The sequence below is a fragment of the Toxotes jaculatrix genome, chromosome 6 (genome assembly GCF_017976425.1).
Source record: "Toxotes jaculatrix isolate fToxJac2 chromosome 6, fToxJac2.pri, whole genome shotgun sequence".
NCBI classification, from domain to species: Eukaryota; Metazoa; Chordata; class Actinopteri; family Toxotidae; genus Toxotes; species Toxotes jaculatrix.
Genome location: NC_054399.1, coordinates 27,414,115 through 27,438,035, shown reverse-complemented (window position 1 = coordinate 27,438,035; position 23,921 = coordinate 27,414,115). Strand labels below are relative to the sequence as shown.

The 23,921-nt window shown below is 39.9% G+C and overlaps 1 protein-coding gene across 1 annotated transcript in view; it reads left to right on the top strand.

The window, feature by feature from the left end:
- LOC121182863 (inactive N-acetylated-alpha-linked acidic dipeptidase-like protein 2) overlaps positions 1-23,921 on the top strand; it is a 301,943-nt gene that overhangs the window by 202,721 nt on the left and 75,301 nt on the right. Inside the window, exons 13-14 of the mRNA XM_041039484.1 lie at positions 18,074-18,079; positions 22,832-22,921. Of these exons, the coding sequence (XP_040895418.1) occupies positions 18,074-18,079; positions 22,832-22,921 (96 nt within the window). The remainder of the gene's footprint in view (positions 1-18,073; positions 18,080-22,831; positions 22,922-23,921) is intronic.

Genomic DNA, 23,921 nt, shown 5'->3' with positions numbered 1-23,921 from the left:
CTTACTCAAATACTGTTAGGCATTAGAGGTGGCAAGAATAGTAATTGAAAGAAATGGTGAGACATACTTTTTTAAATCTGTGGCCAACCTACACTAAATCTGTCTGAAACTTGAACTGAATTGGAAAGGCTTTTCATGAGTTTATCTGGTCTCATGCTCCTCTGCCTGAAACTCAATTGGAGATTATTTAATCCTAAATGGCTGCTCTGTGGTGAATGTGTAAACAAACCTCAAAACAGCACTTTGACCAGCATTTATTTCATAGTTTTGGTCCCTTGCTTCACTGCTGTTATTTTAACAGCCCCAGTGGGACGAGTTAACTCTTCTTTAGGCCAAATACATCAGGCAGAAATTAATATTGTAATTGTACAAAGATGTTAAGGGTTTAACTAAGTAGAAATGCCGTATTGTAAATAAACATATGAGTTTGTGTTTCTAGAGCCAGAGGTGAAGAGGTTTACCAGATCATTTCCATGTGTCCACCAATGTGTGGACAGAAAGTCCACAGAAAGTCCATTTTTGTCCACACATTGCACTGGTTTACTGCTGTTTGCAAGACACTTTCCAGTATGATCACTTCCTGCATGGAAATTAGTTCCAACCAGTTTTCAAATCTAGAGCTCAAATAGTTTTAAGGCTGATATGGGCATATGTAAGGTTTGCAAACAAGTACATATGCCATATATCCTGACTCTGATGGAAGCCAAGTGTGTATTGCTGTTCAAGACAGCAACATTCAGTGGTAGGGTAAAAAGCTTGCTGTTACAGGGAGAGGGTGGTAATCCTTTAAATGGGCATGATGACACATGCTTTAATGCATTTAAAGGTGACAGAAGTAGTTGTGTGAAAAATGTATAAAGTGAGATTGAGATAGAAGTTCAGATTCTGCCTGCATTGTGGACCCATCCATTCACCCCAGCTTCCTCCTGACATAGACTTTGTTGCTCTTTATACCACGTAACTTCCTCCTTTGCTCCCATCATTATTACTACAGCTGCTAGAGGTAACTATGTGCCATAATGAAGTGCTTGCTCAGTGGGCCTATGGGGTTGTTTTTTTACAGGACAGTCTTTCCTGTCAGATTGTTGGTTTGAAAAAGTTACCAAAAAAATTGTTAAATGTTGGAAATGCAGGTGAATCTCCAGCATTTCTATGTCTGGAGAGGGAACTGTCTAAGTTGTGATTTAAGCTGAGAAGCAAGTTCAGTTCTGGGACTCACCACGGTAACATTATGTCAGTTGATACTCTCCTGATGCTGGGTAGTTGTAGTATTTAATAGAGAACTTACTCAACCCTGGGTGGTATATGATGGTGAAATAATGCTACAACCCAGTGCCATCTGGTGACTACAGATAGGCAAGCCGAGCCGAAGAATCAGCTAGTATATGTGTGTATGGTAGTACGGCGGAAAAGATTTGAAATGCTTGGGTATTATTTTACATGGTTAACTGTTAATATGTAAATTGAATAAATATGTGTGACAGTTTTCCTTGCAAAAAGTTTTTAAAAGCTGCAAAACAATACACTCTAAGTCTGACCTCGGCAAACTATGACACGTGGGCCACACCCGGCCCTTTGTTCGTCCCTGTCCGGCCCACGTGAAGCCAATCATAAATTAGAATATAAATGAAAAAATATTCATGCTATGCATGCAATACAACTGTGTTTTTATTTTGAAAAGCCAAAAGCATGATGTTTTACGTATGGATACACACGGCCCGCGGGCTGTGGTTTGCCCAGGTCTGCTCAAAGTCCTCGTTGTCAAACATGTTGATCAAGGTGATTAGTAAGACAAGTGTAAATTGCTTGTTTCCTTGCTACTGCTCCATTTTAATGCTTTGGAAGAAAAGACTGTTTAAGTAACACCAGTACAGTTTTAATATGCATCTGTGCATGTGTATGATAATGCGTGAAATATAATACTGCTTTCAAAATAGTGGAAGCTGAGTCAAGGGCAGGATAACAAACATACTTGTGTGTAGCTAGCTATAGCTAGTCACCTGTCAAAGATGCCAGGATTATCCACAATGGGCAAATGTTCACAAAACGCTGTTCCCCCCCCCTCTGCTTGACTAAACCCAGCCTTTGTCAAATGGTGAGAGCCCCGCCCACAAAAAAAAAAAAAAATGATGCTGGTCATCCATCTAGCTCTCAGAAACAATAGCCTACTGCGACCAGAAGAGGGCAGTAAATTACAAGATGAATGCAAATAGGCAATATCAGATCCTTCACAGGACAGAACGCTGTGATGAGATATGAGGTGAGATATCATTTCGGCTTCGGTATCACTCTAACTGATGTCAATTTTTTGCTTTAACTGGTCAAGCAATGCTTTCTTTGTCCTGGCGGCCATGAATCTACTGTGGAACAAGAGGGAGAGCTCCCTAAGTTGTCTAAAAAACTGTTAGTAATCTTACCTTTCTATTCTAGATCTAAAACCATCTTACTTGCATCAAGTCCTCAGAAAAAAGCTCCTGATATCTGCCCCAATAGATCCTTTCAGTGGTCTGAAGCAGTGGACCATAGCTATATGGGACATCTCTAGGTGAACCTGTATCATTCCATGTGAAGCAGAGCATTAGCAAATAAGTGCGCTCAATAAACTCAAACCACATAAACAAAGGCGCTAGAAAGAGTGCAGCATTGTACTGGATATTGCATGGGTGTGATAAAACTAGCAGAGCATTTCAGAAGGAGTGGTAAGCCTGCTCTTTAATGTGCTCAGTTGACCTCAAGAGTAAATAAAGAAATACTCAGAGATTCCACGCTGTCAGACTTGGAAGACATCTGCAGTTTTTCCCCCATTTAACTGTCAGGACAGCAGGAACCCTCTTATTAATATCATCCACTGAGGACCATTTCAGTGTGTATGACTGTTCAAATAGTACAGAGTCAAAGGGCACACTATTGTTCCCAGTGAATCACATTGCAAAGCATGGCATTTAGTCATCTGCATTTGGACAATTTGGCCTCCTATCTGAGTGTCCTTTTCACAGATTAGCTGTCGCTGCCTTTGGTCGTCTGCATTGCAGCTAGTTTAGGCCTTCTGAAAAATGCTTTCAAAAGGTTAACACTGAGCTAATTCCTTAACATGCTGATGAAATTAAAGGCATCTCTAAATGCCATCGCCATCAACCTCATTTTCCTATGGGGTAGTTCATTCTTTGGCACCCATGATACCACCTGAGTTTTAAACATGCATATGTCACTTCTTTTTTTTTTAAATACAAGTAATAATAATGACAACAGTAATCATAGTAATGACGATAAACAAACCAAATTCAATGAAATTGTGGTGCCAGACACATCATGACTAGTATCCAAACTTTGGTTCAGTTGAATTCTCCGTAAAGGCAAGACAGAAACCATCTCTCTGGGGAAAGACCCCACTCCATATATGGTGTTTTTGTCATATTTATTTGAGAATTTCTCCATAAAAAAATGTTTATTTCTCCTAAGAATGTTCTGTTGCAGTATTATGCTGTTATTCTGCAGTTGAACCATCCTGTGTATACTTTCTAAAAAATTGCACTATGCCTCTTAGTAAACACTGTTGCATATTTTTTTTGGTGTAATTCGTGTAGCAAGAAGACACCACTGCTTTAGCAGGCTGAGGTTAATGGGTGGATGCTGCTGTATGTGCTGACCTTGAGTTCACCCCAAAGGTGTTCAGTAGGATGGCATTAGGTGACTGTGGTGGCCAGGTTATTAGTGGGATTTTACCTAATTGAACTATTCCTGCAACTTTCACTATTGGCTCTTTTCCACAGCAGTAACCCAGAAACCTGGTTAGGAACTCAAGCGCTTTACCTGCATTGTGATTGCAGGAACCTAGTTCCAGATTTGGTTCCTCGGTCACAGACTCTGACCCACAAACAGTCCCTGCTCCCAGGGTAGAAAGCTGTGATTGCCATGGGGATTTTCAAAGTCTGACACTACTTCTATTTGGGGAATAGTCATTCTCTGAATTTTGGAACTACAGCTCCCATAATGCTCTGGGGTATATAAACAGAAAATTTTATGTTAACACAGAGTGAGTTACACTGTTGCTACAACTTTTTTTTTTACCCTATATTTGTCTACATTTTGGCAAATTGGCACCATTAAAAGTATGCCAGATTATCTACTAGCTTTATCTGTTTGTAACATACCCATCGATGAGCTGAATTACTTTGATACTGAAGAAAACATAAACAGTGTGATCCTCAGGCAATTTCTGTTATGAAGTTATAAGGAGCATCTTTTATTCTGTGATTTCGCAGCAGATTTTAATGAACATCTGAGATAATGATATAAGAGAAAGTATGTTACACTCACTGTTTAAATCTGTGTTTCATCACTGTGTTCAGATTTACCTGAGTTATGACCTGAGTCCCTTTTTTTTTTAACCTAAATTGAGGCAATCAGACTCCAAGAGTTTTAAAGTAGCTTAATTTCTTCCATGAGTTGCGTCACAGCCACTGCCACAGCTCCAGCTGCTGACTGTGTTGGTTCGTGGTCAAATCAGCAAGCCAAACTACAATACCCATAACTCTCCTTTGTTTTTACAACGCCAGCATGTACCTGTCCCTTTTACCTCGAGCAGTATCTTTGCCTCACATCTCTCCCTCTGTGTCCTTCTTTAACTCTCCTGTGTTGGGGAGTCATGTCACACAATTTGAAAACCTATGCCTGGTAGTTGTTATGTTTTGTTTATCTCAGCTGTAGGAACAGGGATGGGAATTTCTTGTTTAAATAATTTTCCCACTTTACTGAACAGTCTAAAGTAGTAAAGTTGTGCAATTTAGAGAGAGTAAGCAAAAGAAGGAGAGGGTTATGTGCGACTGAGTTGCTAATTGTTTCAATGTGGTTACAGGCTAAAGCAGAAAAACATCCAGAGAATACTCAACAGATTGTTGCTGCCAGGTAAACAGGTGTCTGGCCTCATTGGCACTTTAAATATTTTTCCACCTCAGCACGTCTCCTTTCTAACACCCATTCAAATATCATACAGCGAAAATTCAGTGAATAACAATGTTTTTGTGACAATCTTCATGGTTGGTTAGGTTGGTTGCAAACACAAAAAGAAATGTGCAAGTTGTCATTGTCATTAGAGACTTTGTTGAGAAGAGCACTATGACAGGGAGCATTACCTTGTTCAAAATACATTTCTGCCCTTTGGCGGTAAATTATGTCCGTGGTTGGGAATCCAGTGACCAATTTTTGTGCCACATTCTGAGTGTACTATTGTGCTGATGCAGTTGGCGCTGTTTATACGCCATACGTGTACACCATACAGGCAAGACATCAATGCATTGTGTTTTCAATAGCTTGTATTGTGTGTATTGGTTGTACATGTAGTGTACATGGAGTAGTGATACAGTATTTGATAAGGCCTGCTCCTAAGGTTTCCTATATTCATCTACTGATGGCCATCACCCTCAAAGCAAATGTTTTGATGACACCCACCATCATGTTTTTTTTCAAGGTCTGTAAGCTCAGCTTGAAGACCACTCTAAGTAATCCATTCACATTCAAAGCAAGTGTGACTATGGAGTTACTGTTGAATGTGGACTCATTTGCAAATGGAAAAGGAGAGCTCAGTTCCTCTGCAGAGGCAGAGCTGGTGTCTGGCATTTGTCTGTCAGTTAGTTCCTCTGTTTGTCTGTGTTTGGCATGGTGTCTGTGACTACTGTGGCATGTTACAGTATTCTGACCTTTTTACCATTTCTATGGCTTTGTCTTCTGGGACTTCCAAAAAGATTTAAAGTCACAATACATTTTTGGATTTCCTTCCATAAATGGTTTTAGTTTTAATGTGCTCATGTGATCATGAACGCTCTGTATATCTGACATAAAACGTCTGGCAAAAACGTCAATTTCTGCTCAGGGTTCGTTTCTGTCACTTTATCTTGCATTCTCTTTAAAAGTCCAACATTTTTCCCCATCAGATTTGGACAACCATCCGTTGTCACACCTGCCAGCTTGTCCCATTTCAGCCACAACCTGTCCAAACATGCATTTACACCTGTGAACAAATCACTCCCGGTTGTTGTCTCTTTCATTGACTGCATGGCTGCCAGCTCTTCTGTGATTTGAAAGTCTGCCGTTATCCCACGTAAGAAGATGAGTAGCCGGGCAGTGTCACGTACATCGCAGCTCTCATCCGAAGCCAGGAAAAAATAGTCAAAGTTGGCCGCTCTGTTTTTCAGCTGAAGCTCTAGGTGTCCCGCTCCTGGAGAGTGGCACGTCCGCAAATGCTCCCTTTTTCTCCGGGCATATCGGTGCAACAGAGTCCAGTAAACATTCCTTAATAAATTCTCCGTCAGAAAAAGGCCTTACTTTATTTTGTGAGAAATTACATAACTTGTCCTGACGGCTGCATCCCTGGATGTGCAAAGTTCTGTAAAAAGTCCTTGTTGGGTTTGCAGTTTTGCTAGCAAAGCATCCGACTCCCTTGCACGCTCTTCATCAAACAAATTTCTGTATTTAAATTTCTTATCTTTGATCATGTAGTGGCAATTCAAATTGTAGTCTTTTAGCACAGCGACCTGTGTACCACAAATTAAGCACACGGCTTTACCTTTGACTTCTGTAAAGAAGTACTTGGCAGTCCATGTCTTGTTGAAAACCCAGCATTCATTATCAACTTTTGTCTTCTTGGCCTGAGCTGACATTTTGAGGGTAACTTGGCTAGCATCACTTGTCGCAGTTCACTCAAGGTTCACGCGCGGACGTGCATCCATACGTAAAATGTGACACGCTTTTCAAAATAAAAGCAAAGCAGTTGAATTGAATGCACGGCATTAATATTTTTTCATTTATATTCTAATCTATGATTGGCGTTACGCGGGCCAGACAGGGACGCACAAAGGGCTGGGTGTGGCCCGCGGGCCATAGTTTGCCCAGGTCTGCCCTACAGGATAGGTTTTGATTTAAAGATTTCTGTTGATAGTACCAATGCAGCACTAGATAGTGAGAATGATCAGGCCTCATTAATCTTTTATTGTATTCCTTAAAATATTTGTGTTTAAATTCCTTCATTTGTTTATTTTTTATAGAACTATTGCTATGACAAATGTACAAATGTACTTTTGCAAATTATTCTCTGAAATTCAACATGATTGTCTTCCAATTCTAACCGCAGCGTCTCTTGACTTTATCATTTATTCCTTGCTGAGACATATTTATTTGCTCTTGTTCATATGATGTATAATCAGCTGGACATCTGACACTGACTGTGCAGTTTATACGTGTGCCAGGAAAGCTGCTGTACCGTGCTACAGCAAAATATTGTTCAGGATTCCAGCATTCGCCACTGTTTGCAGAGTAAATATTCAGTACCACATTTGCATTGAGCTTCTTTCTTTTTTCTTTCTTTCTGTCTTTATTTTATTTTATTTTATTTTATTTTATTTTATTTTATTTTATTGACTCTGTAGTACTGCCTGAATATCAGGAGTTCTCTTGTCTTACAGTAATGCTGCACAGATTTGCAGATGTCCAATGGGGGATATTAGCCTACATTGTGGGACTCTGCTACATTGTTACTAATAATGAAGTCAAGCTATTTCCCACCCACTCGACTCCAAATGCAGATTGAACCAGACACTGGCTCATTAATGACACAACCTTCATTTACAACATTGCTGTAATTAAAAAGTGAATGGACCCCAGCTTCAGATCTGCTACCTGTTGACTTTGGCCATCTAGATACTCTCACTATCAGAATGAGGTTGCAGCTGCCTGTTTTGTTCCCTCAGTGACTCCCAGTTGTGAACTATCCAGACAGACGGGAAACGGAGAGCGTGAGGATAAGATGTGGATATAAAGAGAGCAAGATAGAGAGACAGAAGGAGAGAAACAGAGAGTGTGTGATTACTTTGGGAACCCCAGCAGAGTCCAAATGAATATCTCAACACACTATTGATCCAGGCACTGTCACTACTATTCTTTATCTCAGCCCTCCTACCTCTCGCCCCCAGTCTCTCCATCTTTTGCTCTCTTGCTGTCAAATTCAAATTCGTCTCATTTTTTCCCTCCTCTCTCTCTCCCTCTCTTGTTCAGATTGTCTCTCGCTCATATGCTGCCCCAGGGTATAATCAAATAACTGCCACAGAGATGGAGTGTATCAGGAACTGGCATGCAGTTCAGTGTGTGTGTGTGTGTACATGGCTTTTTACCCAATGTCCTGACAAAAATAGGAAGATTCTTGAAAGCTTAGTTACTGGACAGGCCTGCATTTAGATTTGAGATGAGAATAAGGACATTTTCAGTCTTTCATTTTAAACAGTCTTTGCTGTGATGTTTTTATACTGCATTTCAGACATCATGTCAATCAGTCACTCTTTTTCACATTTACCGACTGCTGCTGCCACCAGGGCATCATTTCCTATACGCCACGAAATTTTCACAGGAAAGCTCTTTCAGACTTGGCGTTAGTTAACATTTGTGTTAGATCAGTCAGAGAAGAGCAATGAGATTTCTGCCACATAAAAGTTGCTAGTTGTAGTAAGTCAAGCTGGAAAATAACACGTGTCCACATACTTTTGTGTATTTCTGGTCTGGGTCTGCTCCTATAAAGGGAATATGTAATGCTGCTGCATGCAATTCATTCAACACATATAACAGTAAAGTGTCTCCAAAGAAGGACAGACAGGCAGAAGTCAGTTTATATAATCACCATTACAACCAGGTGACTACAACAGAACCTTTGAACGCTTTAGATGTAGCATCCAAGGTGGATATAAGATAAGAAATCTTCTTGGAGTCCCATGTTGTTTTAAACTTGATGTTCTTCATTAGATTCCCCTTCATTTTTGAAGAATCTTGTAGGATCTGTTCTCCAGTTTCTCCAGTGAAGCCCTGTTGGATTCATAATTTAGGACAACAGTGCCTCTTGGTATCACTTGATACCAACGATCTTTGGATCTGGAGAATGGACCCTAAACAGATTTCTCTTATATTCAGTGATTACATTATTACATGTATAAACCACTCGTGCTATGTATTGGTGTCTGATAATCCGTCAAACTCATGGATATGTCTTTCTTGATTGTATTTCTTTTTTTTATTGGTACCTGAGGCAACACACCTCCACCTGTGCAGCCCCTTACATTCATCTAACAAAGGGCTGCTTTCAGTCTGACCACCCAGTAATTCTCTTCTGACTGAATCGGAGCAAATCTGTGCCTTCTCAAAAGAGTGGGGGCTATTTTCACAACTGATTAATGAAAAACAAACAAAGGGCTCACACACATCAGGACTCCAATTTTCACTTTGTTATTGCACCAAAAACCCAGTGACATCTCAAGCACCACTGTTCTTCAACAGGCATAAAAACAGTGCACTTCACCATCTTTTACCTGTTTTTGGTCCAGCACCTGCTCTTTTGGCTTGAATAGGCATCTAAATTTCTAGTTTGTACACAACTGAGCAATGTCTATGATTTCATATCTTTGGCGATGTGATGTAATGTGATAGTGTGTGTGTGTGTGTGTGTGTGAACATTTCAGGTGTTGAGAGGATGTTTGTATTGAGAAAAATAGAGGCCATTAACCAGGCTTCACTTGGTTCTGCTGCCTAATCAGCCACTAACTCCCCTAGATCCTGCAGCAGTAATTCTAACACCACAGAAGAAGAGACTTTGGAGAACAGGATGAATTAGACACAATGTGGAATAAATAAAGAAAATGTGGGGGAATTAGAGATGAAGAAGATGGGAAGCGAGAAAATTCTCAAAGAAGAGAGCGAAGTTAAAAAAAACTGCACCTTATAGACAAAGTCAGTGACAATGCACCGAGCCAAAGCAAAGGTCACATGATTCAAAAGATGAAGCAGTCTGTCTGTAGTATTTGGTATCAGATCTGAATTCTAGTCTGTGTGTCCTTTTGAGGGTTTAGCTCCCCAACAGTGCCTCCTGGTTTCAGCCAAAATAAATCCACATCAAACCTCAATCCATGTGTTGTCCCTGCAGATTTGACAGACCCTGCAAACTGTAAACAGTTTAGTCGATATCTGAGGGCAGAAAAGGAAACCAATGGTCTGGAGGGTAGGAAGAGCCGACCAGTTTGGATCAAATTATGAGCTTGTATTTTTTTTTTTTTTTTTTTTTTTGCCTTTCGAGTCAACAGAAAAGGTCACACAAGGCTAGGAAACAATTTATTTGGCAGCCAATTTAAGAAAGCTCTCAGGATCATACAAGATGACAGGCTGATGATTCATTTAATCATTCCTACCAAATAATAAGTCGTAAATCATTTTTTTGGTCAAGATGCTCTCTTATGTTGCATTTTAAACTGGTGCAGAATACCAAATTTGGGTCCTTGGGGGTTTCAAGACTTCCTGTCATCAAGACACATAATGTAAATAATTTTACTGTTTTCTGCAAATAGGATAGGATTGGTTGGATAGGTTGGATTTTGAGAGTCGTGATACAGTTGGAAGCATTAAAACATTTCCAACTCCCAAGCCATTTACACATTTTATACACTCACCCATAACACCATCACCAGTGTTCAGCAGACATGCAATCTCTCTCTGCAGCTGGCCCTTCATTTCTGTCACTTTGAGCATGTGTGTCTTTGACACGAGAATATGATGAAACCAGTTCTTTCTGCCGTGCCTTGCCTCGGGTTACATGTCTAATTGATCATTACCACTCAGGGTAATGCTGCTGAATTTTGGATTCTTTGTATTACTATGCATGCTGTTGTCAAGTATTCTGTTTTAGGGTACCTTTACATTTTGAATTTCAAGTCTGTTTCTTTGCCAAGTGCTTGTTATGCTGTGGTTTACCACTCTGGTATTTTAAACTAGAACTCAGAGAGAGCATACCTGTGTGAAGGTTAGTAGATCCACTGAATTTCTTAGTTTAATGCAGTGGTAGAAGGAAATGCATAGACGTTTTTGAATCTACATCTGGATCCAGATACATAGTGATTGATGCAGATTACCTTTGAGGTTTTTACAGCAGACAGTTGTGAAGAAAAATAGAAAATTCCATTAACAACAGTGAGAGTCAATCAAAAAGTTAGCACAGCCCCCGGCCCCCAGCGGTAGCCTAATGATTAAGGAACATACTGCATTACCACAATGTCCACCATTGGACTCCCAGGTGCGGGACTTTTATTGTTTGTCATACCCATGACAAGATCAACATTAAGTTCTCATGGAAAGTACAGCACAGTGATTAATGTGGCAGATGGCTAATATGCAGGGCTGGGTGAAAGTTTTAGGCTCTTTAGATTTTTATCCATTATGCAATACCAACAGGGAGGCGTCAAGTTCATCCTGCAGCATGATGATGACCCCAAACACACAGTCAGAGTCATGAAGAACTGTCTTCAGTAACAAGAAGAACAAGGAGTCCCGCAACAGATGGTCTGGCCCCCACAGAGCCCTGATCTCAACATCATGGAGTCAGTCTGGGATCACATACAGAGACAGAAGACACTGAGACAGACTAAATCCACTGAAGAACACAGAGCACAGTGGAGCGTTTAGCTGCTAAAAAGCCAGATATTTACCTCAGGAGAGGGTGGAGACAAAACCACAGCTAACAGCTTCTGTAATTTTGGAGGTCTTAATCATAATTTGTTACTAAACTATGTTATACTCTTTTAGTAAGTGTTGATAATAGGTTGCACATTACCATTTGAATAGGTTTGTAAAGGAAATGTCTGGAACGTCTTTTCATAGAACTAGACAGGACAAGAACGAGACCGCTAACTACTACTGACGAGAATTTATTCAGGCCCCAAACCGGTCTGCTACGTAGTACAGTGCATTTTAATAAACAGGAGATGCTGCAAATAGAGCGCATTTAGCTAGCATAGACCCATTTAAAATGACTCCCAAATGTGGATGGCAAGTTGTGAATGCTTTTGTATGGATAGCATGTTTAACAATAATAATAATAATAAGCAAAAGATTAGTCTTACCGCCGCCTTTAGTAGATACCTTGACATAACAGTAGTGTAATGTTATTCAACATCATAACATGAAGTTACAATTAGTTACATCAAGTTAATTGGCTACTTTACATTGCCCCTAGGTGTGAGTGTGTGTGTGAGGTTGTCTGTCTTTGTGTGTCAGCCCTGTGATTGACTGGCGACCAGTCCAGGGTGTACCCCGCCTCTGGCCTGTAGTCAGCTGGGATAGGCTCCAGCTCCCCCGCGACCCTGGTGGATCAAGCAGGGTAGAAAATGGATGGATGGATGGATGCTTTAGTTATAAGGAGTGGGTATTGTAAGGAAAACTGATTCAGTGCATTAATAGTGAATGTTTTGCAGACACAAAACATATTTGCTAAAGCAAATCCTTTGGAAATGAACATCATTTTTAGAAGACAGGGTTATATGAGCAGGCGAAGTGCCAAAACCGGATTGTAGAGTGATAACCGGCAGTTACGGGCTTCTTTCCCACATTCAGACATTACCCGCAGATGGAGTTTGGAACCAGTGTGAGGTGCAAAGCAAGTTAGACTTCACAACACAGAGTCTGGCCCTGGAAAATCAGGAAAAATAGAATCTCCCAAGGGATTTTTTTTTATTTTTTTTATCTTTGGTAGGGACCAGGTGGTCTATTTCAACACTTCCTATGTGGTTTTGTTTTAAAAGTATTATAATTTGTGGCCATGCTGTTGTTTTGTTGTTTGTTGTAGCTGTTCCTCAAGCACTTGTGGTCAAATGTGCTGCATTATGTTCAAGTGCGATTTATTCTAAATTTCACACAGCTGCAGATTATGTAACGGATTTGGGAGCATCTGTGATTGTAGTCCAAACACATTCAAAGTATATCGAGTGTATAGAGATCAAATATGTATGAACACATACTGTATGTAAACAGTGAGTATAAGCTTCATCCTGTATGTGGACTGTACACACAGTCAGTGATGCTTAGCTGCAAATGTTCACTGGCAGGGCTAAGAATTTCAACTGTTCATCTCTTCAGCTTATTTTACAAGCATGACTGGCTATGAAACCTCATCACCCCCACCATCACCCCCCCCCCTTCACCCCCAAGCAGAGTTTTAAGCCCACAGTTTTACAGTGAGGGAATCCAATTACATCCAGCACCTGGAAGGACAGGGAGAAAGAGAAAAAGATAGACAGAGGGGAGACTGAGAAAGGAAAAAAAAAAAAAGAGGAAGAAAAATCAATGACAATCCAACTGAGGTGGAACTAAGCTTGACAATGCACCTCCTTCGCACTCGTTTTTTTTTTTTTTTTTTTCTGTATGGCTGTCCGGGTGTTTATTTCACATGAACTCACCACATTAACCTCTCGAACACTCTTAAGGATTGTTCGTTTCTTTATTTATTCTTTTTGTTTTATCCCTCTTCCCCCTACTTCTGTTCTCTGCTCTCTTTCTCTTCAGCCTCTCATTAGCTTTCTCTGTCTCCCTTCACTGCTTTCATCTCTCTCACGTGTTTGAGTATGTGCTTGCCTCTCTGTGCAGTGTGTCAGTGTTATCCTCCGCCAATATATGTCACTGTGATTCATATATGTCATATTTCGAAGGTATTTTTTTTAATCATTATTACTGATGCTGGTTACTACAGTACAGTACTCAGGCGAGTTGATTTTCCCATAATAGTTTAGATAATGTTTTTACTGGCTATTCAACTTTCCAGTCAATCTTCTGACAGTTTTTTTCCCTCAGCTAATTTTAAGGATCGAACATTGCATCAAGTGGCTTTTGTCACCTCAATTCAAAACAGTCTATTGACACTAAGGTTAGCCCAGCTAATAACCTCTACTTTACCACCCATGTCCTTGATTTTATTGTACAGTGATTCAAACAGGTCTGGTCTTGTGATCACTGACGTCTGTTTTACCCAGGTGAAGAAGGAAGTGACCAGTTGATACAAACAAGTAGCTACATTCATGAAAAACAGCAACATAAAAATGGCCTCAAGCGCAACGACAAGCCTGGGTGAGACTGATATAGATGTACAGGTTGCTGTAAAAGTCATCTACATTAAGAACTGTTAAAGTTTTTAGATTGTTGTGAAAAACTGCTCTTCTGTGCCCACTGAAGATGGTGTTGGTGGGACGGTGTTCCTACCATGCATGGGAAGGAGTCTGCATGGTCTGCAGTCTACAAGCTTCTGATTTAATTCCAGTCTTTCTTTACTGTACTCTGCTGTGTTTGGTCTGCTTCACCCTGGTTGTGTTGAAATGCTGATCTCCTTTGTGACAGCTGGGTCTACCGTGCAAACGCTGTGTGGATGTGAAAAATAATTTGGGTATACCGCAGTGACACTGAGCTCTGACACCATATAGAGAGTCAAACTTGCTGAGTCATTCTAGGGCTTGTGGAAATGAGATATTAGATATTTTTTTTAGATATTAGATATTTTTTCAAAGTGCCACATGCTGATGTGGGATACACAGATTTGCTGAGCTCCAGCACGAGCTTTATCTTTCCTCTCGTTTCCTTAACAGCAAAGAGCAGCGCACAAACACTAGGTAGCCTCTCATTTTCACAGCACAGACTGTTGCTTTCACCAATTAAAATGACAAACATTGCCAGCTGTTGGTAATTAATGTTAATTCTATGACTAACTTGATGATGGGCCAAAATAAATTTGCATGCTGTCGGGTTTTGTGTGCTTTCTGCAAGCTGCTGTCAGTATCTGGTCAAAGATCATTTCCAAGAGAAGGAGTTCTGTTGTGTAGCACCACCACACAACCGCAAGTGGGTTGTTTGTTTTTTTTTTTCCTCCAACAACAGAATGGTACATCTTCTCTAGTAAAACAATCTGGCTGATTGCTTCTCATTAATAATTCATGTTCTCCCAGTTTCAATATCAGTCATATCATATTAACAATTTAAACTTAGAAACCTAATAGCAGCTCCAGTGCTATTAGGTTTCTCTTAGTTGGATGAAGAAACTAAGAGAAACACAATTTGCCAGATTCAGTAGACTGCACCTGTTGTTTCAGCGTGCCAGTCACATGTTTTATTGACATTTCATATCCTCTGCTATTTGGCTCCTTTTGGACTGACCACATTTAGGATCACGTCCAATAATCTTTGAGTCTACTCAGACCAGGTCTGCTTGTCATCGGGTCCCTTTCAGATTGGGTCTCAGTTTTAAAAGCATGATTTATGCACATGTGTTTTCCACAGGTCTGAAGAGGCCACAGGGCTTCAAGTTCTTCCTCACTTATTTTAAGGAATTTAAATTAGAAATTCATGTGATTTGGAAATGGCATCGTCTTCGTAAAAGCTGTCAAATCAGACTAATAAATATACATAAATGTGTCCTTTCCACTGATGCAGTGTTGTAGTCTGTGCTGAAGAAGTGCACTGTGAATTTTTCATGCTGGTTTTCACCTCCTGTTCTCTCAGCTCTTACTTTCATCAGTTGTCACGAGGGCTCTCTATAGAAATACTGTCTGCCCTATAAACAATGCATTAATGAGTTCAGACACTGCCGGCATCACTTTGTCAAAAGAATACCTCAAAGAGCCTTTTTTTTTTTAGTCTTTTATGTTGTATTTAATGATGTGAGGGTTTACAAAGTGGATAAAATAAACATGTCTTTTTGAGGTGCACTTGCCGGACGTTATTCATGGAGTAAAGATAAGAGTGATTCAGAGAATAATTTGAAGAGGATATTAAGCTATGTGCTGTGTAAATTAACAACAAAAAGATAAATCCCAGTTGCTGCCAGTTGATATCGCTGACCTCCTTTATCTCAGTGCAGTGAAGAACTACAAATAACATTATTAATTATTACCAGCAATCATGGGAAAGTGCCACTCCACAAAGTATAAATCAGTGAGTTTTTATGAGTTACTTGTCTTTTCTTCTGAAAGCTCAGGAATGATAACATAGTATTTAGAGGGGAAAGGGAGACATATGAAGATTTTGTGTAAATTGTGATCAAAGTGTAGTGTAAAAGTAACATATGTCCTATATTCAGGGTGAATAGTTTGCACAAGAGGATGCACAGATGGAGGTGCTGAACGTATTCCTATAAACCATGAGGATGATTTGAATCACATGTAAATAATCAGCGTGGTGTCCTCGTCTTCTCTGAGTCCCACTGGGTGTTGTGTTGGATGTGCGTGCTGGAGCTCAGGATGTTTGGGGCCACTATGGCTTCGGTAGCTGCCAGAGAGGGCACAGCTGCTCTGTGCTCTGGAAACAGTGATCTATCACTCTGATGTTGAACATGTGCAATTGGTGTTTATGCTGAGACCAGCCTGCAAGGAAACTCTTACTGAGGTTGTTAGGTCCATACCAGACTTTTTTCAGAAAGAGACATTTTACTTTAATATGCACCAAAATGTTTAGGGGTAAACTCAGACTAAGACATGTATGACACACTGCTAATAATATCTGGTGAGGGCAGCTGTGCTGATGACAACCTCTCCACAAACAGGAGATCTGATCTACTGATCAGTCCTTCCTATATGTATCATCACTTACATTTTAGGCTCACACTGTCGAAAATGCCATTCTGACATCCTGAGGGTCCTAACCCAACATTTTACAGACTCCATTCTCAGTATATAAAAGAAAACCTAATCTATGCAATAAATCTGTGTCTGTCTCCTGGCTCTCCTTAAACAGAGAAACTATCCATGTGGAAGCTGCACTCATGCTTGAAATAGTGGAGACAGACAACCTGAGACATGGAGGAAAGATCACATGCAGCACGAACAAGGTTGTTACCTGTTAAAATACCTAAAAGAAAAAAGAAAAAAAAAAGAAAAATCCACTTTCTGCCTCTAAGATCTAATTGATGTTAGTTTTCACCAAAGGCCCTGCTGATGACCAGAGACTCCAGCAGACAAGCCTGCTTTTGATCTGTTCTTCAGGAAAACTACAACTTCAGCGTCTTTTGGAGAATTTGACAAAATGACCCGTTTTGTCTCGTCTCGTGGTCAAAACATTGCAGTGAAGATGTTTTATATTTCATGAGGGCTTTTGACTGATGATTTGATATGGTCAGAAGTTGTTTGGTGTATATATCTGCTTCATGTCTGCCTCTCTGAGGTACACTCTATAAAGTATCATTTAAAACTAGCTTTGGTGCTATAAGTAATACTTTTGTCAAATAAAGGATTTCCACACCAGCAACTATGGAAAGACATCCTAACAATACAGATCTCTGCCCATTAGCAGGCACTCCAAACACACAACTGCAAGCCTATTACTATGTGTAGAGTACAAGGCTACAAGGCTGCAAAGCTGGCTGTGACTATGATGGCTATGGAGCTACTTTATAACACATAGGAGGAAACAAGTCCAGTAGCATTAGGTGTATGCTTCTATTCCAATGTGATTCACTTGTATAAAATAGAGCAATAATGTTGTGAGTAGCTCAGAGGTTCTCGTCGTCAACGGACTGATGCTATTGTTAATGTCAATGCAGGATTAAATTCGTGGTGAGCGCTGCATGGAACGTGTCCACTAGATTTACCACTTAGGTTACAAAGGACTGTAAGTAGAAGTAAACATTCTTAAATAAATGGCTGTTTGAGAATGTTTTTTTTTTTTTTTCCCAAGGGCATCTGGTTTGACAGCAGACGAGCAGCAGTGATGAGTGGAATATCTTTGTTGATCAAAAGCTATTGTCACTGTGCTGCATGCTCAAGAGGCACTTCACCATTGATGCGTATCAGAAAGGCTAACACTGACTAAATATTTTGTGTGCGCGAGTGTGCGAGGCTTTGTGTGTGTGTGTGTGTGTGTGTGTGTGTGTGTGTGAGCGTTTCTGCAGTCATTTTGTTCCAGCAATTGTTGATGTTTATTTGAGAAGTTGGCGTCTTCTCCAATCCAGCCTGATCCTAAAGCAGCACTGAAGGTGATTATACTTCTCTGTTCAGATGTGGAAACTATTCTGGAAGCAAATTAAGCTGTCAGAAATGTCTCACGATGTGCATACTGATGTCTGGTAAAGAGTTTTATTTATACAACTCGAATTAACACAAATTTAGTCTCGCAGAGCTTTTACATTCTTTACATTATATAACACTGATGTTTAAATGCATCATGGGAAAACAAAGTGACATTAGAAAAACTAACGGGCAGGACAGACGGACATGCAGTAGGTGTTGTATGTGCAGAGAAGACAGAGGTAACAGTAATAGAACTAGGGCAACTCTGAGGAAGTTTTAAGCATGCTTGCTACTTTTTGGTGCGTGGGTACACAGGACAAGTACAGCACCCAAAGTCAAGTTGGAAGAAGTGGAGTTATACGGTTACATATCTTCTGTTCTTCAGCCTCTGAGCCTCAGCAAATTAAATGTAAAATAAAATAATGCATACTACATACTACTTGCTTGTTGTGGCGTCTCTCTTCCTTTATGGAATACAGCTCAGTCGGACAGAGGTCCAACACCACCTCAAGCTAAGTGGAAATTCTCAGCTCTCAGTCAACTCTGAGCCATGTGCCAGCACTTTTGTGCATGAGCCAACGTTCTATTTCAAAACGAATGTGCTGAAACTCAGAGCCTGAAGAACAGAAAGTCATAGTTACAATAAGGAGAGACAGAATAACAATATGATGTTAATGAATTACACAATAAAGTTAAAGCTGCGCTAATTAATAAGAATAAGCAATACTATCATGCATTTTCATGAAGTAAGAAATAAGAAACAGAAAAACAAAGATAAAAATTCAAAAATACAAAAATATATATATAATTTAATTGTTACAATGCTAACATTTACGTAGGCCCAGTGTGTACGTGGGCTGTGCAAAATAATTTAATACACATACGAGTATAAGAATGTAAGTGTGGAGAGCAGTGCAAAGGACTCAGAGGACAATATGCAAGACAGTCAAGGCTACACAATTCTGAACTGATAGAAATCCTAAAAGATAACTGATGTGGTAAACTCAAAATCTGTGGCGATAAAGTTCAGAGGATGGAACTTGTGCAGCTTATTCATTCTGTTCAGTCTCATTAGTATAAACTCTTTGGCTTCCTCTGGTCATCTTGTCAAGTTTAATAAAAATGCATGATAGTATTTTGGTCAAATCCGGGTAATTAAAATACCCAGCAAGAGAAGGAAGATAAGGCAAGAGCAAGCCAAGTGCTGAGATCAAGGCACAGAGAGGGTCTGTACGGTGAAAGAAGTGAGGGGTGGAAAAGTGTTACAAAGGGGCTCTGAGTACAAAGTGTGTGGAACTCAGGTATCTTTGATCCTTGCTATCAATCTCTTTGTTTTAGGCTTTAGAGCTCCAAAACCTTTCATCCTGACCCTGTGAAGTGCAGAACAGAGTGCTTGATTTGGCCTGCTGCTTAGCACCATGTGTCCATCGCTCATAGAACTACAATACTACACTAAGGGGGAAGAATGACCTGCAGGTTCCAGCATTAACATAGTTACAGAGCATTCTCATTAGATTATAAGTCCAACATTTACTCCCTTTGAACTCTGTTTTCGGTGACTTCACCCATGGACTCACCTCATCTGATGATGTTGACAGTCTAGTGCTTATGGGAAATGATGTTCACCAAAGATGGCCAGTAACAAAATATTAAACATGGAACAATATTACATTCAGTTTCAGTGATTACAAGAAAATAAATGTTCTGAATGGGCACATGCATTAACAAGCTTGATAAGGGAAAAGTCAGATTAATGGTCATGTCAAGATCTTTAACTCTGGGCCTCTGGGTAATAATATATCAATAGAGTAACGCTGAAGTAACCAATAATTATAATTATGCTTTAAACTGAGCAATGAGTTATTGTGTGTGTGTGTGTAGGGGGAGGGGTCATTTACACGTACATGTAAATGCAGTTGGGTATCGGCATCATCAGCTTGTGAGCGTGCACCACACATGTTTGATTTTTGATTTTAATTCTTTTCCTCTGAACGTAGGTGGTGAGGCTTCTTTTTAGGAAACGCTGCACATGTTCAGCTTGACTTCCACAACAGTCACATATTTTTGAGACAGGTGTTACGCTCAATAATGCACAAATTTATTCAGAAGCAACGCACAAAAAGGCTTCATAAAACTTTCTCTTTGCCTGCTTGGATGTATAAATTATTAAGTAAAGCATCTTTTCCCCATATGTGTGATATTGAATGGGTTGAGATGGGTTGATTGGGTGCATCTTCCCCTGGCTGAGGCATATAACTAATTCCTTAAAAGTTTAACTGTTTTCCTTTCAGTAACCAGAAAACTGCACAGGGAACTTGTGCATGAATTCAAGCATTATGGGGTCCCTCCCTGTGCAGCGTAATGCTCATTATGGTTCTGCTTGGTTCAAACTCAGCTCTGAACAGGCTCGACTCTAATTTTGTGAGCTAGCAAACAACACACACACAAAATTTGAAATGTGGGGATACTGAGATTTCTACAGAAAGCATGACAGACTAATTCAGGATATTTTTATGTTTTCAAGCTTCTTTGGTGAACGTTTAATCTTGCAAGCTGGAAAATATTGACACAAATATTAACTTAATAATGGCAATACATTATTATATATCATGGATTGTAGCTAAACTAGGAAGATCCAAACCGACCCAATCACTGGACGAAGCTGCCAGTTTCCAATCAAAATTTCACTTAACTCGTAAAACAAGTTGGCAAAGCAATCTCGTCAAAGTTTTGATTTGTCACAAACAATATGTGTAGTGAAATGTGGCGTCACATACTCATAAAGCAGTGCTAAAAGAGGAAAGCAAAAGGAAGAAAATGCAGATATGAAAAATATAAATATGCATAAATATGCAAAAGTGTAAAATGTGTATTTGTCACAACAGTAAGGAAAGTATACGATAAACTTTTACACATGCTTGAGAGGGCAATGCAAACAGATACACAGGGAAATGCAAAGGATTCATTAGTACGTATGCTGATGTTATTGTTATTGTGGCTGTTGTTTAATTTTTCCACATTTAAAGAACAGAAACTGATGAAACTGACTTTATGTGATTGGAAAGCTGGGCTGGGCCTCATGATAGCAGCCAGGAAGCATCACAGCCAGTCACATACCTGGACCACACATTCTACTTTCCATTCACACAAAACATCAGAAAAGCTTCAGTCACACTGGGCAGGTGTCGGCCAAGACCGTAACACTTCAGCTGAGGAAAAGTACTGCTTAAAGTGAGCAGTAACTGTAGGTCTGTGACAGTATGCAAGCTCCAGTCTCCTGCATCACAGTCAGACACACTGCATGCCCATCAACCATACCCTGAATTTCCACCTCACTACATAAAGGACACACTACTTCCTGGACCGACTGGCAGTGAACAGAATTGGATGTAAACCGTGAGGAGCTGAATCATCCAGCTCCTAAGAGTTCTGGGCGGATCAAAGAAGAAATCATAGCAAGCAGCATACAATGCCTATGAAAAACCCCACACACAGGGCTGCCAACTTTTATGTTCAGCTCAGAGTAAGAACTCAACTGTAGGAGAACAAAAAGTGAACATCCTATAATAAACAGATCTAATTTAAAATTTAAAGGGGAAGCTTAATTTGTAATTGTGCAGTGCCAGTTAAAAATCTGGATGTTTGATGATGTGTTTTTGATTGATAGCATTTTTATTGAAGTCTAAATGTAATTAGCAATAGCTTTGCTCACCTTGCTTTACATAGCTCTACAACTTTACATCGACAGATGCCGAGCGACACCTGACAAATTCATACAATTAGACAAACGAACATTTTATTATTTATTTGTTCCTCCAACCTTGCTCTTCTTCTCTGGGTTTGGCTCTTTCCAACTTTGCTCCACTCATGGTCATCAGGTTAGCTGCTCATCAACAACATCACTGTGATTGGCTGTTTCACCAGAACGTGCGTTGCAGTGATTTGCTGTTGTGCAAACATGAGAAATCTGCGTCGATTCCATGAGAACTGAGTGCGAGAGTTTGCAGTCTTACATACATGACTCATAAAAGAGAGGATCACTTATGTATCTCCACCATGTAGGTCTGAACAATGTTTTCAAAACTTTTTATCATTCACATAAGTACCTATATATGATGTATCTGTAAATCATTGCTGTTCTTGTCATTGGCCCAACAAACTGTTTTTACCTGAACATGTAAGAGTCCAGTTCTAACTGCACATACATCGGACAGTCACCTGTCAGAACCCAGGTGTCTGTCAGCTCTACTCGTCCATCACAGGAAGTAGAATTTTGTTTATGATGATAACCCAATGAATGGAAACCTTTATTGCCCTTTTAGTCTTCCATGGTTTTCAATGTTAAATGTAAAATCACCACCACACACATTATATGGTTATGTACACAAAATAAATGACTACATTAGTATTATTGTAAATTAATATTATCATTACTATAAAGACTCTAAACTTTTACCAATCTTGCAAGTTGACTGTCTCAGAATTAACAAGAAATTGAGCATTTGAAGCTTTGATATTCTTAGCTGTCTGCTCCTCTACAAAGGCAGCACCATGGCTTTGAAGTCACAATGCTGTGCTTTGTTTTGGAGGCATTAAAAGTATGCTGAGGTGACAGTGAGGTAGTTTTTGGGTGTATGCAGTCATGGTTACATGACTTTGTGTCAGCATGTGGGACTGTGTGTGCATGTGTGCATGTGTGTGCGTATTTGACAGCAGAACAAAACGTCCTGGCAGCTCTGTGGCCTTGAGAGCCTTTAGTGTTGTTTCCTGTCAAAAGCTTGACAGGTCACTCCACTCTTCTCGACTCTTAGAATAGAATAGGACAAACTGGAATAGAAAAGATAAGAAAAGTGAAGATTTGTGCTTGAACTCTGTAATCGCTGTGGTCCCGACAATAAAAATGAAAAGATTTCTTAACGACGCTGAGATTTAAATTATACTGTTGTGGTGTCATGTGTGACAGTTGTTTCTTCTTCCCTCTTTCTTCTCAGACCACCAGTTTCCTGTCAGAAGCCCAGTTTTCTGTGGAGTCGCCAGAAACCCTGGACCCGCTTTTCAAGTTCCACGAAACCATTGCGAAGGTAGGACCATCATAATTATTCCTACTTCTACCTGTAAAATATCTATAGCAAAATGACAGTTGTGGCATCCAAATTATACAAATAAGAGTATTAACAGTTCAAAGAGTAAAGCAAGCCAAAAGCCAGGGCAAAAAGAAAAAGGAAACACACTCTGCAAAATTCAGTTCTTCACCAGACCAATCTGTAAACTGGCATATGCAAAGAAACCTCAGGAGACAAATAATCAAATAATAATAAACTATGAAAATGATGAGTGAAATGGATATGTGTGTCTAAGGATAATATAGCCAACTCTGATAATCTCACGCTATGAAAAAAGCTGGAGGTGCTTGGTCTATAACTTAATAAAGTTGCAAAGCTACGTAGCAAGGCTGTAATATCTAGCCCTGATCCAGGACCATCATAGTACATGTTACCATTCTGGATGACAGTTTTCTGAACTCAGGCAGGTTTATCTAACTGGTGTGACCATACACACCATAGTGGTGACTGGGTCCGCTCACTTACTGGCAAAAATAAAATCCACTCATGAGTGAGCAGGTGATAGTTTTGTGAGCAGGGCGTCAATGTTTTGTGCTCCGGGATAAAAGTCACGCGCTCCCTCAGATTCTCCACATTCTCAAAGAAAACATCGTGTTATAATAATCGTGCTGTTTGAGTTGTATGTGCAGCTCCTCGGCATCAATGGTGCGTGGATCTTGTTTTTGCTCATGGGTTTTGGCAAAAAAATAAAATAAATGTTTTCATAGGGATTTTCATGGTGGGAGCTCTCAACTGCAGTGTCTTCTTTTAGGCTTGAAAACCTTATCGCTTTTGTTTTTAGACGTCTGCACAGGAGGAAGCAATGGTGGCGTCCTATTGCTCTTTGTACTCTTCCCACTATGTGCTCTACATAGCTATTATGTTAACATTCGTTAAACAGTCAGCCAAACTTGATTTTCCATGAGCGAGGGATAGAGTGCCTTGCTCCTTTATTGAAAATCTTTGTTTATGGGATGAA